This window comes from Macaca nemestrina, chromosome 9 (genome assembly GCF_043159975.1).
Source record: "Macaca nemestrina isolate mMacNem1 chromosome 9, mMacNem.hap1, whole genome shotgun sequence".
NCBI classification, from domain to species: domain Eukaryota; kingdom Metazoa; phylum Chordata; class Mammalia; order Primates; family Cercopithecidae; genus Macaca; species Macaca nemestrina.
In genome coordinates this window covers 19,370,865-19,389,266 of record NC_092133.1, presented here as the reverse complement: position 1 = coordinate 19,389,266, position 18,402 = coordinate 19,370,865, and the positions used below count along the sequence as shown (strand labels likewise).

The 18,402-nt window shown below is 52.7% G+C and overlaps 2 protein-coding genes across 10 annotated transcripts in view; one reads left to right on the top strand and one right to left on the bottom strand.

Moving 5' to 3' along the window:
* Positions 1 to 263, top strand: part of LOC105467991 (von Willebrand factor A domain containing 2) — a 53,368-nt gene extending 53,105 nt beyond the window's left edge. The window contains exon 14 of the mRNA XM_071069089.1: positions 138 to 263. Coding sequence (XP_070925190.1) covers positions 138 to 238 — 101 coding nt within the window. The 3' untranslated portion in view covers positions 239 to 263. The remainder of the gene's footprint in view (positions 1 to 137) is intronic.
* LOC105467069 (actin filament associated protein 1 like 2) overlaps positions 1 to 18,402 on the bottom strand; it is a 108,251-nt gene that overhangs the window by 1,273 nt on the left and 88,576 nt on the right. For 4 of the 9 annotated variants that reach the window (XM_071069081.1, XM_071069077.1, XM_024788320.2 and 1 more), the window contains 12 exons: positions 16,966 to 17,145; positions 13,120 to 13,209; positions 11,170 to 11,254; positions 10,554 to 10,658; positions 8,273 to 8,484; positions 5,940 to 6,085; positions 4,965 to 5,076; positions 4,067 to 4,312; positions 3,815 to 3,983; positions 2,881 to 3,036; positions 854 to 1,047; positions 284 to 734 (listed from right to left, as the gene is read on the bottom strand). In XM_071069081.1, coding sequence (XP_070925182.1) covers positions 558 to 734; positions 854 to 1,047; positions 2,881 to 3,036; positions 3,815 to 3,983; positions 4,067 to 4,312; positions 4,965 to 5,076; positions 5,940 to 6,085; positions 8,273 to 8,484; positions 10,554 to 10,658; positions 11,170 to 11,254; positions 13,120 to 13,209; positions 16,966 to 17,145 — 1,872 coding nt within the window. In that variant the 3' untranslated portion in view covers positions 284 to 557. Of the gene's footprint in view, positions 1 to 283; positions 735 to 853; positions 1,048 to 2,880; positions 3,037 to 3,814; positions 3,984 to 4,066; positions 4,313 to 4,964; positions 5,077 to 5,939; positions 6,086 to 8,272; positions 8,485 to 10,553; positions 10,659 to 11,169; positions 11,255 to 13,119; positions 13,210 to 16,965; positions 17,146 to 18,402 lie in introns of those variants that run through there. The other 5 variants (XM_071069079.1, XM_071069084.1, XM_071069078.1 and 2 more) reach the window with 3 other exon arrangements.

Sequence of the window (18,402 nt, the reverse complement as noted above, 5' to 3'; positions counted from 1 at the left end):
TTGTGAGCACCTCCAAATATCTCCAGCAAGTAAGCAGGGTAGGAATAAAGAACAGAGTTTGCCAAAGGCAGCCCTAGGCATGTTCTTTAGTGTACAAATGAGTAAATGATTAATGATACTTTTTGACTAACCCTCAGGGAGAAACTACATCATAGCATGGATTCCTCATTTACAACTTGCTGAGAATTTTGCCACTAGTTGGGTGGTCAACTTTGGACAATTCAAACCACCTATGTGAGTCTGTTTCTTTAGTTTTAATGGTAGAAGTCCTGTGGAGTAACTGACTTTTTGATTTGAAAACTGTCATAATCTGTCCCTGAGCTGCAGCTGTCCTGCTGGAATCTACCCGTAACTGTGTGGAGGGTAAGAACTGAAGTATCCCCAAGTTCACAGGGAAGGACACGCGAACCAAGTGCAGGCACCTTTCTGGTTGGTCAGTGCGAAAGACTGAGCCAAAGGCATGGCAAAGCCACTGCCACTCCCTGGTGAGTGCCAAGCCCTTGCTCAGAGCTGGTGCCAAAAGCCACAAAGCACCACCTGGGTCAGAAGATGGGCCCCTATCTTAGTGACATTCCTGCTGGCCCCAAGGGAGACTGGGAGTGACTACTTACCTTGGCTTTCTGGAGGACAGTGCCTTTGCCTGTGACCATGACTGAGAGAGGCCTGTTCTTGAGCGTGGTTGCGGAGTTGACTGGGGTACAGTCTGGGGCAGGGGCAGGTGTGACAGCTTTTGGCTATGGTTACAGGAGGAGAGCAAGGACTGAGTCAAGGGGAGGGAGATGTGACCCACCTGCCCCAACCCATGTCCAGGGAGCCCTACAAGCAGCCCAGAGACCGTGGCTCCAGCACTCACGCGGGGGCTCACGTTCTCCAGGTGGGTGGTGTCCACAGTGGTGCCCAGTGTCACAGGTCCCGCCTCAGCCTTCTTCAGGTTGTCCTTCACCTCCATGATGCTGAGCTCCAGGTCCACACGCCTGCTCTCCTCACCCCGGCACTCCTCATCCATTTCCTTCAGCTTCTGCTCCAGGCTGGCCAGGACTTCCTTGTCTGGAGAGAGAAGTATGCAGGCCTCAGAGAACAGCATCTCGGCCCAGGCCAGGGAGCCCTGCTGGGTGGAGGCAGGATCTACATACCTCACCACCCAAGAAGGACCACAGGTCTGGCCCCAACACTTAAGAGCCGGGGGTGGGGGGCCTGTGTGCCGGGGCAGCCTGCAGGCCTGCTCTAGTTAGCATTCTGCAAAGGCTAGGAGGCTCTTGGGGAGGAGAGCTCTGGCTTCACTAAAGGGCATGAGTCTGAGGCTTAAGCCCCTTCTTGTAGATTCTCAGAGACTCTTGGTTGTTTTGACAGTGACCCAAAAGGGTGAGGGGCTTTATTCATGGCCCATGGAGGAGGGCTGGGCAGCTTGACCTGCCCTACCGAGTTCCCTCAATCCTCTGACTTCCCTAGGCCTAACAGAGGAGGAGTCCTCAGCCCTGGCTCCTCCTCTTAACCCTGAACCTCTCGGGTTGCTGCTGTCACACCATGAAATGATGCCTAGGGCCTGTATCCTAGAAGCTCACTGCTGGAGGAAAGGATGGTATCACGTATGTACCACACAGAGTTCTGAGCACAGGGCCACTGTTTAAGAAAAATTCATAGATGCTGTTGAAGGACCATCTCTAAAGACAGAAGGAAAAGAAAACATATACCAATAATGTTTTGAAGATTGGAGTTTAAAAAAATACAGTTCAAGCTGGGTGAGGTGGTTCACACCTGTAATCCCAGTACTTTGGGAGGCTGAGGTGGGCAGATCACTTGAGACCAGGAGTTTGAGACCATCCTGGCCAACATGGTGAAACCACGTCTCTACTAAAAATACAAAAATTAGCTGGGCATGGTGGCATGTGCCTTTAATCCCAGTTAGGAGGATCACTTGAACCTGGGAGGCAGAGGTTGCAGTGAGCCAAGATCGTGCCACTACATGCCAGCTTGGGCAACAGAGCAAGACTCTGTCTCAAAAAAAGAAAAAAAGCCAGTGGGTGACTTTGCATTCTCAAGACCTTCCCTCACCAGTCAGCTGAATTTGTCCCCAAATCTGCACTGCTGCTTATGCTTGTTCATGCACCTCTACAATTTAAATAAACAAAAAGTTACTCCTTGAACACTAAGTCAAATACTTTGAAAAGGTTCTAGAAGAGGCAGGTTGCAGCTGGTTTACACCTGTAATCCCAGCACTTTGAGAGGCCAAGGCAGGTGTCCCTTGGGCTCAGGAGCTCTAGACCAGCCTGGACAACATTGTGAGACCCCATCTCAATTTTTTTTTTTTAATTTTAAAATTTTAAATGCAGCAGATTGCCAGGAAATAGCTGTCAAATGATATGAGTATGATTTGGAAGATAATCTAAAAGACTTCTTGGCAAGTGTCTTAAGTTTTTGTTGACTTTAAAGAAATGAAGGCTGATGCATTAACAGGTATAGTTAATGCATGAAGGATGACATGAGACTCCAGTCAGCCAACCAGAGCTCAAAAAATCTGCAGTGCCAGGTCTTCAAAAGATGGGCCAAGGAATATGCATTTAAGTGACAATAAAATACTTATGGCCTATGCATAATCCACAAAACTTATGCCTTTAACTAGCTTTTCACAATGACCTGCTGGTCCTATTGATGTTCTGTCATTGGCTTTCTCTCTATGTCCAGGAGAATGGCCTTTCAGACAGGATTGTGTGTCAAAGAGGACACACAAGGAGCACCCACCTAGGCCAAGGGTTGAAGGGGCCAGGGCCCACTGATTGGGAAGGCAGGTGACAGCTAGATCTTCCGCCAAAAAGTTAAGCCTACAACAGCCCTCTGAGTTGAGGGTCCCTCCCCACTGGGGGTGCCCCTTAGGCCCCTTACCTGTGCATTTCAATAGAGTTTCCTTTAGCTCCCGTTTCTCTTTCCGGAGCTGAGCCAGGTGCCCCCGGATTTCTTCCTTTTTCTTTTCAAGCCTCTCCTTCTCCTCTGTGTACCGCTTCACCTCAGCTTCTGTCCGATTCTTGCCAAGCTTGATCTCTACGGACCCAGAGAGGGAAGCCCCAGGTCAGCACGACTGGATCATGAGGGCTGTCCCCAATCTACTGGCTCGGATAGAACCTGGGGCTTTGGCACAAAGCCCTGCTAGGCTGGATGCCAGACCTGGACAGGGGCCTCTACCTCTCTGAACTTGTTTCCTAATCTGAAAAGGATGGTGTGTAAAGGATGTCTGAAGGATGGTTAATATGTCAACTTGATTGAAGGATGCAAAGTATTGTTGCTGGGAGTGTCTGTGAGTGTGTTGCCAAAGGAGATTAACATTTGAGTCAGTGGACTGGGAGAGGTAGACCCGCTTTCGGTCTGGGTGGGCACCATCTAATCAGCTGCCAGCGTGGCTACAATAAAGCAGGCAGAAGAACGTGGAAGGACTTGACTTGCTGAGTCTTCCAGCCTTCATCTTTCTCCTGTGCTGGATGCTTCCTGCCCTCGAGCATCAGACTCCAAGTTCTTCAGCTTTTGGACTCTTGGATTCACACCAGTGGTTTGCCAGGGGCTCTCAGGTCTTTGGCCACACACTGAAGACTGCATTGTCGGCTTCCCTACTTTTGAGGCTTTGGGACTCGGACTGATCCACTACTGGCTTCCTTGCTCCTCAACTTGCAGATGGCCTGTTGTGGGACTTGACTGTGTGATCGTGTGAGTCAATTCTCCTTTATAAACGCCCTTTCATATGTACATCTGTCCTATTAGTTCTGTCCCCCTAGAGAACCCTGACTAATACAGATGGAATCGGGCTAACTTCCCCAAGCACAAGTACCTGCACTGGTCACACGCAACCTGTCCTTCACAGGTGGGCTGGCACCAGGTGGGGTGGCCACCACGGCATCAGGGCAGCTCGGTGGGAAGGAGATTCTCTGCTGTTCAGTCTGGATTTTGACGGTGGTGATTCTCAGGGAAGGCTCCTCTGGCTCCAAACTCTCCAGCTGCTGTGGGGGAAAGCAGACCTGGCTCAGCGGGCTGAAGGGGTGTGGGAAGGTGGTCTGGCTTTCCTGCAGGGGAGGGCCTGTACCTGTTCCCCCAGGTTCTCTGGACACTTTATGCAGGGCTCATCTGGGGTGGGACCTGGGCCTGGGTCTGTAGGGAGGGCCTCAGTCGCATTGTCCAGGTGGGACAACGTCGGGGAGGAGGCCTGGGCCCGGGCACTGCTGGGGCCATGCAGAAAGGACTTGACAGGTGTGAGGTCCAGGTACACTCGGTCAGATTCTCTCTCATTTGGGTCATCTGCAACAGGGGTGGCTTCCTCGGTAGGCTCTACCTGCAGAAGAGAGAGAGTCTGGGGCATTCACCATTACCTCCACTCCCTCAGCTGTGGAGGGGGTACCAGCCCTGCCTCACAGCTCTGGTGCCCACCTCACAATGGTCCAAGAGATCTCCCTCCCTCCTGGTGGGGGCCACTGGTTGAGTCCTAGATATGTCACTCAAGGTGGAAGACCCAGACAGAGCACTTAACTTCCCTGAACCTTATTTCCTCATCTGTAAAGAGGTAAAGAGCAGCACCTTCCCATAAGGTGGTTAGGGTTCAAGGAGATCATCTGTGGGAGGTCCTCAGCTCAGCACAGGGTTCAGTGCCCAGCACGTGGAAGCTGCCATTGCTGTGATCATCCCACTCGACAGTCGATTTGGGCCTGGTAAGCCTACTGGTGCCTCCACTCCCAATCCCACCACCACACCCCTAGCCCTGACCAGAGTGGTTCACCAGTGTTTCATCTAGATAAGTCCCCAAGCCAAGCAGACTGCACAGCCTCACATATAGGAGACAGTCTTGTTGCACTTAGGTGTCTGCACTAATGGCCTGGTAGGTGACTCAGAACCCACTCAATCTCAGGGATACTCTAATGATCTCTGGGATTGAGGTTTGCAGGAGGAGGGCTGGAGAGTCCCAGGCGGCTGCCTGGCCAGGTCCTTACCGCAGCTGTGAGCTCCGACAGTTCCACGTCGTCATACAGCTCCTCCTGGCGGTCCTGGCTAGGCAGGCCATCGATGTAAGTGTTGGGCTCTGAGAATTTTCTCTGCATCAGTCTGGAAACAGGCCGAGGTGGCATGCATGAAGCACCGGGGGCAGGGTGGCAAAAGCACCAGGCTCCAAGGATTCCCAGTGATGAGTGGTTGCCATGAAAGTGGTAGCCACACAAGAGATCTGGGACACCCACCTCCATGGATCAGAGGGCACCTCCTCCCTCTTTCCCAGTGCCTTCTTCCTGGAATTCTTGGTTCGAGATTTTCCTCCCAGAAAGACAACCTTCCCTTGCCCATACGCCTCATTCTAGGAGGATCCCTTTGCCATCTTCTCCCCAATTCCTCCCTTCTAGGATCTCCTTCCAGCAACCACAACAAAAAACCCCTTCTCATTTCATCTTCACAATACACTTGAGGTGGCGCCCGCCACACTATCCCTGTCTGGTCCATGAGAAAACTGATTGTTTCAGTGGCTCGGCTGGCTTCCACGAGACTGGCTTTACCACCCTGACCAAAAAACGCCTCTCCCTCAGCCCGTTTGCTCATCTGGAAACAGAAGCACCACCCCCTGACCTGCTTTTCTCCAGGGTGTGCTGGAGACCCAGTGAGGGATTCACTGGAAGGACAAGTAGGAGGTCAGGAAAAGGGACAGCTCTGCCCGGAGGAGCTGGAAAGTCTAACTGCTGCCGCGGATGCCAAAGCCGCCCCCGGGGCCCAAAGCCTGGCTCAGCTCCTTGCTCTTAGCTCAGCTCCTGGCCGTTGGCCGGGCCTCCCCGAGGGCTGCTCCTTGGCTTCGCATCTTCCTACTGCTGGGTAGAGAGGGGTGGGACCCTGTGCTCTCTGCTGCCCCCGACTCCGGCTGACCCAGGGCCTGCAGCATGGCCAGGAATAGGAGAGTATACAGAGGAAGGGTCCAAATTACTCACAAGAGGGAGTTTTTGGCCGCACTCACAATACAGGAAACCCTATCGGCATCCACGTAGTCGTAGGTGAACTCTTCTGGGTCTGTCTTGGAGCCTGACTCGGAGAGCAGGAGACCCAGCCAGTGGCCCATTTCCTCGGAAGACTTGGCCTGGAACGAGGCCAAGAGAGACATGAGCAGGGCCAGGCTGTGCTGCCTGGTGCCAGCCCCTCCCCACCAGGCCATGACCACACCCCTACCCCAGAGCCCACCCACAAAAGCCTCTGTAACAGCCCAGGGCCATGCCCTTCCTGCTCACCAGCCTACCCACCCCCCAATGGCCCCAAATCACATTTCTGTCAGTGACATCTTGATGCCACCTCAGTAATGCTGTGGATTTTTGTCCCAAGGGCCATATGAGATTTATATACATTGTGTGTTTAGGAGGTGAAAACTTATCACCAGGTGATCACTATTAAAAATTGTTAGTGATCACCTGTTAGTTTTTAAAATGATTAAAAAATTGTCTTTTAAGTTGACACTTGTATTTTATGAACGATGCATGTCATCACCTTAATCCCACATACAACAAGACTCCCTGGATCCCTAAGAAATAACATTCAAATTTATTTTTGTTCGTGGCTTCAGTAAAGTCGGGACAACTTTTAAGTGCCTTACACTAGCTCAGCTGCTAAACTGTGATCAAAATCCCAGTGAATTTGGTATATTTTTCCCCAGGGACAATGCATTCTCATCAAATTCATCCATTGGGTACCTCAGTTAAAATGTCAACATTGTTTCTTTAAAATAAGAAAAAACTGCCCATTTAATCAAAGCTATAGGTTTATTTTCATGAGGAAAATCAGCTCCCTTTGGTATAACCCATAACTCCATCACTTTTGCTGCTACATTCTCTTCACCAAAGAGGTCGCGATGAGCAGAATTTGACATTTAGCTGATTTCTTTTTCAGTTTTTTGTTGTTTTTTTTTTAAGACAGAATCTCGCTCTGTGGCCCAGGCTAGAGCGCAGTGGCGGGATCTTGGCTCACTGCAGCCTCTGCCTCCCGGCTTCAAGCAATTCTCCTGTGTCAGCCTCCCAAGTAGCTGGGACTACAGGTGCCCCACCACCCCCAGCTAATTTTTGTATTTTTAGTAGAGACAGGGTTTCACCATGTTGGCCAGGCTGGTTTCAAACTCCTGACCTCAGGTGATCCACCCGCCGTGGCCTTCCAAAGTGCTGGGGTTACAGGCGTGAGCCATCATGCCCAACCCCCACTTAGTTTCAACTGGATTCTAAATACAGCTTTTCATGGGCCTCCCCTAGTCCAGGCTGTGTCTCTGCCCTGGACAGCTGTGACAGCTTCCTAACAGGTCCCTTCTTGCCCCCTTCCATCCACTCCCACCCCAGTAGCCAGAGGAAGCATCTCAGAACCCCGATCTGAGCTTGCTGCCCTCCCCTGAAAGCCATCAGGGCTCTGTTGCTCCCAGCCTGTCACCCAGCCCCCAGTACAAATCTATAGCACCCTCCCCACTTCTTTCCAGTCATTGAAGCTCAGCGATCAGTTGGGTGATTTGCTGAATAACATCACGCTCCCAAACTAGGACGTAAGTGCCACAAGGACAGGGAGCCCATATTGCTCTTGTCCACCATATTCCTGTGCTGAGGAGATGTTTGTTGATGGGGAACAGCTGAATGGACAAATATAAGCTATAAGCTAGACCCTGGGAAGCAATTGAGATGTGGGTCTTTCAGCCACCAGAGGGCAGGATTGGAGCGAAGTTTGAATGAGGACCTCCTCATCAAAGACTAAGTGAAGGAGCAATTCACCGGCAAGTGGGTGCTTCCATGCGTGGAAGGGACTCAGTCTCCGCTTGCAGCAGCTTGCAAGGCATTATATCACTTCTTATTTTGGTAAATGTAACATCATATCAAACAGGATGGGGAGTGAGAGGAATGTAATTGTATCACAAAGTGAATTTTTTCCCCCAGATAAGCTCTAACAGTGTGGTTTTTATGTACTGGGCCTAGAGGCTCTCCCAGCTGGTGACACCCAAACAAAACAGCACCCACTTTGAATCCCCAGCAGCTTTTTTCCAGTAGCTCAGGGAGTTAAAAATACTCCTCCTGCCCCAAGTGCAGGAAGTAGCGCATGGTTCCACTCCTATAATACAACCACCCTGAGGTCAGAAAAGGAATGGAAATTTTTAAAAATGCGAACAATCTCAGGCAAACGAAAAATAACACGTGGGGACATTGATTCTCCCTTGGTAGGATTACAGTCCCAGAGACTGGCAGCAAACAGCCACCACCGCCACACCCTGGCTGACCCTGCTCCCTGCCCCGCAGGCCGGTGGTACCTCAAGCTTGGCCAGCTCCTCGCCCTTGTGGAGGATGCGGAAGGAGTAGAGGTGGTCAGGGCTGGGGTCTGGGACCACCTCGCAACCCACCAGGCTGAGGGGTTGCTGGGCCACCTTGCTCCGGTTCCGGTCCTGGTAGAAGTGCAGGTGATTGTCCCTGACAGAGCACCAGCGAGACTTCCACTGGCTGTTCACCAGCACATTCAGGTAACCTGCAGGAGGAAGTGCAGATGCAGGAGGGGACTGGGCTGCAGGAGGGGACGGGGATGCAGGAGGGGACACGGATGCAGGAGGGGACGGGGCTGCAGGAGGGGACGTGGATGCAGGAGGGGACGCGGATGCAGGAGGGGACGCGGATGCAGGAGGGGACGCGGATGCAGGAGGGGACGGGGCTGCAGGAGGGGACGGGGCTGCAGGAGGGGACGCGGCTGCAGGAGGGGACGCAGATGCAGGAGGGGACGCAGATGGAGAGGGGACGCAGATGCAGGAGGGGACGCGGATGCAGGAGGGCACGCGGATGCAGGAGGGGACGCGGATGCAGGAGGGGACGGGGCTGCAGGAGGGGATGCAGATGCAGGAGGGGATGCAGATGCAGGAGGGGATGCAGATGCAGGAGGGCATGCGGATGCAGGAGGGGTCGCAGATGCAGGAGGGCACGCGGATGCAGGAGGGCATGCGGATGCAGGAGGGAGCGGGGCTGCAGGAGGGGACGCAGGTGCAGGAGGGGACGCAGGTGCAGGAGGGGTTGGGGCTGCAGATCCAGGAGGGGACGCGGGCACAGAAGGGGATGCGGGTACAGGAGGGGATGCGGGGACAGGAGGGGATGTGGGGACAGGAGGGCATGGGTGTCCAGGTGTGTCCTGGGCTGGCACCGCCTCTGGGCTTCCTTAGTGTCCCCCCGGAATCTCAGCTTCAGAACCCATCAGACACCTTCCGTGTCCTAAGGGACTGGAAGCTGCCCTGAGCTTTGGCCTGCTGAACCAGGCAATAGGGTGAAAGTGCACAGCTACCTTCCTGCCTGGCCCAGTGCTGGATACACAGTGGGGATCATGCATATTGCCAAGCCATATTAACACAAAGTGGTAGAATTAGAGACCAGGACAGAGATGCCACACACCCATCACAATCCTCTGGACTGAAGAGAACTTTGGATCATGAGAGGTGGGATCTCAGATGTGTTAAGCAGCCCCAGTCCTGGGAAGGAGAGCAGCTGTGGTTCTCCCAGTCCTCCCCTAGCCACAGGGAGCATGCTTCACTGCGGAGTAGACATCCAGCAATAACCCAGCCACATCTCTTAAACAGTGACTCATAGGGACCGGGCTCCCAGGCCAAACATCATGCCCCCTGAGGCCACTGCCTGGCACCCTGGCTGGAGAAGCAGGAGAATGCAAAGATACAGCTCTGTCTACTGCCTTCCTAACGCCACCCCCCCCCCCCCAGCACCCTGCCAGCCTTAGAACACAAGAAAACTCAGCTGGGACTCAGGAAGGGAACCCAGAGATGGGACAATGGCCTTCAGGCCCCAGGAAGGATGACCTCCAATGTGGGACCAGCTTGGGGATCAAGATACCAGGCCCACCCCAAGATATTTCCCAGGAAAGGCTTGTAACTCCTCCTAGCCTCAGTTTCCCCAAGTATGAGCAAAGGCCATAGAGATGACCTCTGTCCCGCACCCATACCCTCTGCACCAGTACAGGGTTCTCATTGTCCCCTTCATGGTCTCGGCTGTTCCCATCTCAGAGTCACTGCTCCTGTCCACAGGTACCATTCCGCTCCTACATGCCCCTCAAGGCTCAGGTCCACACAGCTATCTCTGACCACAGGGCAAGAAAAGTTCTCTCTGTCCCTGAGTCCCGATAGCTACGAAGATGGCACAGGGCATGCTTATGGGTATAAAATCATCACCTCCCTCAGGCAGGCTGTGAGCTCTCAGTACTGTGCCTGCCATCCTTCTGCTTGGTCCCCTTTTAACACGGTCCCTGCCATACCCTGTAAATATAGATCAAATGAACATCATTTTTAAAAGAATTCTAGGAGGACACCAATCAGTTACCCTTCACTTCCACAAAGGCCCCAACAATGCAGCAAGAGAGAGTTGGATCAGGCATAAAGAACTGCCTGCAGTAACAACAGATGGGAACCTGACGGCTGCAGGCTCTCCATCCCTAGAGATGTTTACGAAAGACCTAAAACCCCCTGCCTTCACTGTCCGAGCTCGCCTTCCTGCAGGCTCCAACCCAGGGAATGAGCCTCTGGTCCCGGAGGTAGCTACAATTCTTACTGGATGTCTCGAGGGACCTCTCCACAGGCTCCAGTGAGGTGGATTTCTTCCTGCCTAGATTCATTAGGTTGCTCAGTTTGAGGCCAGCAGAACATTTCTTCTTGACTGTCAAGATGAGACACAAAGCAATTAGTATTGCACGTGGTCCACCCGCGTGCCCATGAGAGATGGAAAAAATAGCAAACCCATTTCCACTCCATCCATCCATCCCTCCCCGCTACATATGCGCACACATATGCACACTCATCTCCCCAAACCAGGAGCCGCAGGCCAGAGTCAGGTGTCTTTAAAGTCACACATTCAAGAGGGGTACACAGACCTCTTATAGAACATACAACCGCTTGAGAATCTTTACAGACTGTACTGGCTCAAAGAGATTTGAAATAGGGTTAGCAAACAAGAAGAGATGGAAGAACATTCTATCCCCAGCATTTCATGAAGCTTAACTTCAATTTGGCTGTGTCTCCCTTTTTCCTGGATCTATTAGCAGTATTTCCAAGTAGTTTATTAATGGGAGGCCATGGTAGAACCAGCTGCTAAAACCCATTAGGGTTGAGCCCGACAGCCCAGTCTCACAGCCTGGGACACCATTCCCCTCCCGATCACACGATGTTACCGTCTTTGGTTTCTGGGACCTCAGGGTGGCCATCCACGGAGCTCCCATACTCTGAAGCTGACAGGTACTTCTCAGCTATATCTGGCTATGGACAAAAGAGACAAGAATGGAGATCACTGGCTGGGAACAGTTACCTTGGAGACCACAATTTAAGGGAAAATAATAGATGGCTATTCGTTGTATGCCAGAGGTTATATGCCTGAGCAAACCCCTGCCGGCCACCTAAACGGCAGAATCCAGGTCGCTGGTAGGACACTGGCCCAACTTCCAAATGGCTGTTCAACCTGATGTGACGGCGACCCTGTAGCCACTGGGCAGGGCAAGCAGGTTGCTCATGGGTGGCATTAGAGTGCGTCCCCGATGGCGTTGGCTGTCAAGCTAGCAACTACTCATACTGAGAGCGTGAAGAAGTCTTTTGAGAGCTGACTGTTCTAGCAACGCGAGCTGGTTCGTCTGCACAGGAGCAGACCATGTGATCTGAGTCCTGGCCGGAGCATTCTGCTGCCAGGCCGGTGCCCGAGTGACATGAGCCTCTCTGAGCCTCACTCTGCAGGTGTCACATGGGGGTGACATCCCCGTCTGCTCACAGGGCTGTTGGGGACTCAAGATGATCCCTAGAAAAGTATAGCAGCTGCTGCTGTTAGAACATGAAACCCTCAGAACGTTCCAATCAAGCTGCGTTCAGAGCATCACTGACTCCAGACCTCTAGAAAACAAGCTGACGGCCTCCCAAGCAACAGGACCGGCCTTAGGCAGGGTCCAGGGCCAGCAGTCCCTGGCCAGTGAAGCACCGCATGCCGAATCTTTAGGGACAGCTCTTGATTCTCACCCCAATGTGAAGAAAACCCAAATTCGTTCCAACTTTTGTTTTCTTGTCAGTGGCCAAGGAATACATGAGACGATGAAAAATGGCCCCTCCTGAGTCACTCTGGAATCTGGAGGGACTGTGGGCTATTTCTCCATGTGGGATGACCTGTGCCTTCTGGAGAGTAAGTAGCCTCCTTTCTGCTCCAGCCCTCTGTGTGCCTCGTTTTCCCCCCTGCCAGGGTGGGGACCCCAAGAGCAGCCACAGTGACGTTCTGACTGTTCTGTGTGTGTCCACACTTCAGGACACCTACCTGCAGGTACTCAGGGACAGGAAATGTGACCCCACAGGTGACAATCCTCCTTTTGGCCAGAACCTAATTCAACTTCTTCAGCCTTGACCTTTAAGCCCAAAGCTCCCCCAAAGCACCATGCAAATGAGCACTACAGCCCTTTGGTTGCAATCAGCCTTGAGACAGTACCCCAGACCCAGAGGCCCTACTGAGGAATAAGGGGGAAGGAAGTGCCTCATAAAATCAATCTCCCTATTTAAGAATGCAGGCCAAAGTGACTTTTGTTCCAATAAAGCTTCCCCCATCCCCCCACCTGCCCACCCCCAGCACCCACAAGCAAGAAAGTATTTTAGGTCTGTATCCGTTTCCTCCATTTTCCTGCCAAGCTAGAATTGCTGCTCTTTTCCAAGCAGCGTATGTTTCTTTTCCTTTTTTTCTTTTTTTTTGAGATGGAGTCTCCCTCTGTCACCCAGGCTGGAGTACAGTGGCACTATCTCGGCTCACTGCAACCTCCGCCTCCTGGGTTCAAGCGATTCTCCTGCCTCAGGCTCCCGAGTAGCTGGGATTACAGGTGCCCGCCACCATGCCTGGCTAATTTTTGTATTTTTAGTAAAGACAGGGTTTCACCACATTGGCCAGGCTGGTCTTGAATCCCTGACCTCAGGTGATCCACCTGCCTCAGCCTCCCAAAGTGCTGGGATTACAGGCGTGAGCCCACCGTGCCCGGCCTCAAGCATTGTATGTTTCTTGTTAATTGGACTGAAATATAAAAACGAAGCTCCCAATTTTACACTTTTAATTTTTAGAGAAAACATGGAAGGAGATTCTCCCTCCAGGCAGGGCAGAGGCTTACTTTCTGGCAGTTAAGGCGCTGGGCATCCGGGGTGTACTGGTTTCCTTCAGATGCTCCTTCGGAAGGCAGGCCGCTCACTTCCTGGATAACCTGAGGCAGGAGGGAAGCTGTTAGCAGGGGCTGAGGTCCTCCGGCCAGCACTCACAGCCAGGCCGAAGCCAGGGGCCCTGCAGGTCAGGGGAGAACGGGTGGAGGTGAGAGAGAAGAAGAATTTCCGAGGAGGAGGGCCCCTGCCCCAGCCCCAAGGCCTGCATGTGGCCCTGGACCCAGCTGGGCAGGGCTGCAGTGGGGAGGGCTCGTCCTTTAGGCTCCTTTCTGCAGGTCCCACACGTTCAGGGGCACGTGAAGGGGGGCCTTGACAGCAAAGGCCAAAGATGACCAGAGCCACAGCCCAGGGCTCCATGAGCCCCTTTCCTGCCACCACTCCAGGAAGGACTACTGTTCTGTTGTAGATGTGACGAACAACTGCCTTGCTAGGCAGTCCCTCTGGCTTTCCAGAGGTCAGGCAACTCTGCGGAGTCTCCACGCTGCCTGAGGAGCAGGCCTGCAAACTGCCTTGTTCCAACGACCCACTGGCTCTCCCGACTCGCCAGCCGCCACCCACCCACCCACCCTCCTCTGGGAAGGGGCCTCTTCACTGGCTTCATTGACCAGTGGAAGAAGAGGGTCTCTCTGTAAAGGCTGGACACAGAGAGGCTGTGCCTTCTGAAAGCATTCTTGTCTTTGAAACCCCGAGCAGAGGCTATGGGGCAGGGGTCTCAGGAAGAGGGCGTGAGACTCTGGGGAGGGAGGCTGGGTCCAGAAAAGGGTGGGTGGGTGGGTTTGGGCCGCTGGAGGAATGGAGCCTGGGCTGGGGGCAGATGCAGAAAGTCAGCAGTGGCTCTGACTATGCAAAGCATTGCCTCCGTCTGAGCCAGGAGCACTCCCTTCTTCCCGGGGCAGCTCCAAGGGTGACCAGAAACACGCTGCCCACCTGGAAGCCCTTTGGAGGTGCAGAATTAGAGTGATTTCAAAGATTCTCCTCTTTCAGTCTATGCCTACAGTAGTTTGTGGAAACAGGTTTCAAATCAGAAGAGCCCAAGAACTCCAGTTCGGGACTGTGGTCCACACTGCATATGCAACCCAGTGTCAAGGGAAGAGCGCAGGCACTAGAGTTGGCACCTGTGTGACATTGAGTCCGAGCCTCAGCCACTGCATCTGTAAGCTGGGACAATACCTTTGCCAGGAACCGGCTGTGAGCACTTGTATATCAAGTACGCGGGCACACGATTACCATCCCTATTAGCTTGGGCCAAATACACAGATGCCCCTGCCCAGGGAAAGTGCCACTAAGCCAGGAGTTCAGGAGTGGGGTGGGGGCAGGGTCATGCTTCCCGGAAAACCCCTGCCTTGTGCCTTCCTTTACTGGGACCCTCGTCCCATAGTCAGCAGCTCCCGTTTACTGCCATATATACCTGTCTCACCCTGGGCATGGGTGTGAGTATGCAGGATTGGGACACAGAGGCCCAAGGAAGGTAGATGGGGTTCACAAACCCAGTGCAGCCAGGTGAAGAGCCCATCGGACAGGCGGACCAGCCCCTACTGCCAAAACGCAAGAGTGGGCAGCTTCTCAGAGCAGGCATTTCCAGCCAAGTCCATCTCTGCACTTATCTGACCAGGGGGAAAGGGTCTCTCTGTGGAGGCCAGACACAGAAAGTCTGTGCTTTCTGAAAGCGTTCTTGTCTTTGAAACCACCAGCAGAGGCTGTGGGGCCAGGGGTCTCAGGAAGAGGGCGTGAGAGTTTAGGGAGGGAAGCCGGGGGGGGGCAGGGAGAGGATCAGTGGATCTGAGCAGTCAGAGAAACAGAGTGGGGAACTGGGAGCAAGAGCAGTGTGTGTGTGTGTGTGTGTGTGTGTGTGTGTGTGTGTGTGTACACATGCATGCACAATGCATGCATGAACATAAATGTGCATGCAAATGTGCATACATGTGCATTTGTCTATGTGTATACAAATGTATGCATGAATGTGCATGTGTGCATATATGTGTGCAAATGAGTGTGTGTGTAGTGGGTGAGGATGGGGAGGGATAGGAGCCAGGAGACTGGGGTAAGAAACCAACAGCCCAGAGCTCTGGGTCCTAATCAGCTCTGCAGCCCAGGACAAGCCCCCCACTCCCTCTGGGCCTCAGTGGTCTTATCTGTAGTATCCAGGTTTCATGGAGCACTCAGCATGTACCAGGCACAGTGCTAAGCACTTTGTGCACATTAAAGAATCCAGTCCCAAATCACTCAGCTAAAAAGGGGTGAAGCCCGGATTTGGACTCAGAGCCCTGGCTCTTAAATGCCCAGGGCTGGCCTTTCAGAGCTTGTTAGCTCTCTCAGGAACCCCACCCCACCTGGAGATCTGTGAAGCCAAGCCACAAACCTGTGTATGCACTGGCCTTTCCTTTTCTACATGCCACTGTCTTGCACCACTTGAAGATTTTGCAGTAAAGACTGAGATACCTGTCAGCACCTTCTAGAAGCTTGGTTAGGCCAGGCCTGGCATTTCTAAAACAATTAGTGGGTTTACAAAAACAGCCTGCCTGCTCCAAATCTAGGGTACTCAACCTAGGGATGGACCAGTGCCTCAGGTGGGTACATTTTGGTCATGTTTTGCTGAGGCGGTCCAGATCTGTTTCTGACAGGCTGGCCAAGGTGGTTACATTTAGGTGGGTGGCAGGTGGAGTGGGGTGGGGTGCAGGGTAGATAGAATGCTCCTGTGCTGAAGTGGTTGTGATGGGAGAGGGGGCAGCAGGAAGGAGGGGAAGGGCTGCTCTGGCTCTTGCTGGCCTCACCAGGGTCCCTGCTGGGTTTGGAGGTCCCTCTGGAATTGGGGATCCATTCCTGTTGCAAACTTTACACCTGCTGGAAGCATCAAGCCCAGCTTTCACCTGGGGCAGGCAAGCCCCTCCCCAAGTGGCTCATCATCATCACACCCGGGGAAGCGTGGGCAGAGTGGACCACAAGCATTTGCGGTGGCAGGAGGCACAGCACTGTATCAGACGGGCCTAGGCCTGAGAACCAATGCTGCCGCCACTTGGCAGATGACTTGGATCCATCACCTCCACCCTTCGAGCCTTAATCACCACTCCTGTAATATGGGGACATTAACATTCCCCAGCCATCCCCAGTGTGGTTACATGGGTTAAAGTTGCTAATAGTCCTTGGTCTATGGCAAATACATGGCAAATGACAGCGACATGTATTCTTTTTTAATAAGGAGGTGGGGGAGCCGGGTGCGGTGGCTTACGCCTATAATCCCAGCACTTTGGGAGGCTGAGGCAGGCGAATCGTGAGATCAGGAGATTGAGACCATCCTGGCTAATACGGTAAAACCTGTCTCTACTAAAAATACAAAAAATTAGCCAGGTGTGGTGGCGGGTGCCTGTAATCCCAGCTACTCGGGAGACTGAGGCAGAAGAATGGCGTGAACCCGGGAGGCAGAGTTTGCAGTGAGCAGAGATCACACCACTGCACTCCATCCTGGGCAACAGAGCGAGACTCCGTCTCAAAATAAGTAAGTAAGTAAGTAAGTAAGTAAGTAAATAAATAAATAAATAAATAGGTGGGGGATGCCTCACTACAGGCAAAAAGGGGAATGGATTTCAACTGCACCCAAGTCCGGGCTACTGGGGATTCAGACCTAGCAGCAGCATGCTGTAACCCATTTGCAGAAGACAGATCACTACCACTTAGAACACAGGAAGCCCTGCAAACTTGAAGGATCACAAATCTTCTACCCCTGACCCTATCATCCATCCCTTTAGAAAAGCTGGGGGCCACAACTCTAGGAGCCCCTCCAAGTGGTCCGGTGTCCCCCTCACCCTGAGCCACTGCTCAGCCTGGTCCTTGCTCTGCAGACCCAGCACAATCACATCGGCGTTCATCGGCGTGATCTTCAGCTTGTGCTCCTTCTTCCGCACTTGCTTCTCCTTGTGAACGACGCTGCTGCCCAGCAGGTTCACATCCAGCTGAGGGCTGTGGTCCTTGGAGGATTTGTAGCACTGGAAGGAAAGAGAGAAAATGTACCACTTTCCCAGGGCTGCCGGGTGGAGGTGATGTCTGCAAAGGAGGGGCCCCTGGACATTGCAGGACCCACCAAGAGCCTGACTTTACCCAGCAAGACTAAGAGGCTGGACACCCCGAAGCAGCCTGGAGCCTTAACCTCAAATATCAGCAACTCCTGTTCTTCACATCAGATTGTCCCTCTCTCCCTCAAGCCTCCTTCTCACTGGCCTCAGCCAAGGATGCTCCAGGATGCTGCTGTCCAAATGGTTCAAACTTGCCCCAGGCCTGGGGGGCCCTAAAATACGTCCTTTGTGGACACCTTTCAGTTCTCCAAAGTGGACAGACTTTCACTCTTTCTCCACCTCTCTGCATTGCTTGCTTGGCTTCTGGAGTAAAGGATCCATAAGGCACAAACACTAAGCTTCTTCTCTGCCTAGTTAGGAAGATGATGTGTTAACAAAGAAAGGAAGGATTCTCTTCCCCTACCAGAGAAAATACTTTACCCCTTGGCTCCCTATTTGTAAAATGGGGGAAACCTTACAGGCTTGCTTAACAGGATTACCTGAAATAACACTGGCACGGAGCAAGAAAAGGTGTTTGTAATAATTCCGTGGAATTTCAAGTCAGGACACGCAACTGGGAATTTTAATTTAAAATAGCAGGAAACAGGACTGTTGTCAGAGTAATATCTGGTTCCTTGCTGGGTCTGGTCTTATAATCACTTATTCAAAATATTGTTGTTTCTGAGAAGATACCTAGCATTCTCATGCTGCACAGATAAAAACAGTAGCAAGGGCCGGGCGCAGTGGCTCACGCCTGTTAACCCAGCATTTTGGGAGGCTGAGGCAGGTGGATCACAAAGTCTGGAGTTCGAGACCAGCCTGACCAACATGGTGAAACCCCATCTCCACTGAAAATACAGAAATTAGCTGGGCATGGTGGCGGGCGCCTGTAATCCCAGCTACTCAGGAGACTGAGGCAGGAGAATCTCTTGAATCCAGGAGGTAGAGCTTGCAGTGAGCCAAGATCGCGCCACTGCACTGCAGCCTGGGTGACAGAGCAAGACTCTGTCTCAAAAACAACAAAAAACAAACAAAACATCATCAACAACAACAACAACAACAAAAACAGTAGCCAGAATTGGGGCTGGGCTGGAGGAGCCTGACTGGACTCCAGTGGACAGGACATGAAAAAGGATCAGGGGACAGAAAGATGTATCTGTCTCACAAAGAGGAGGATGGGATGGAGACGGG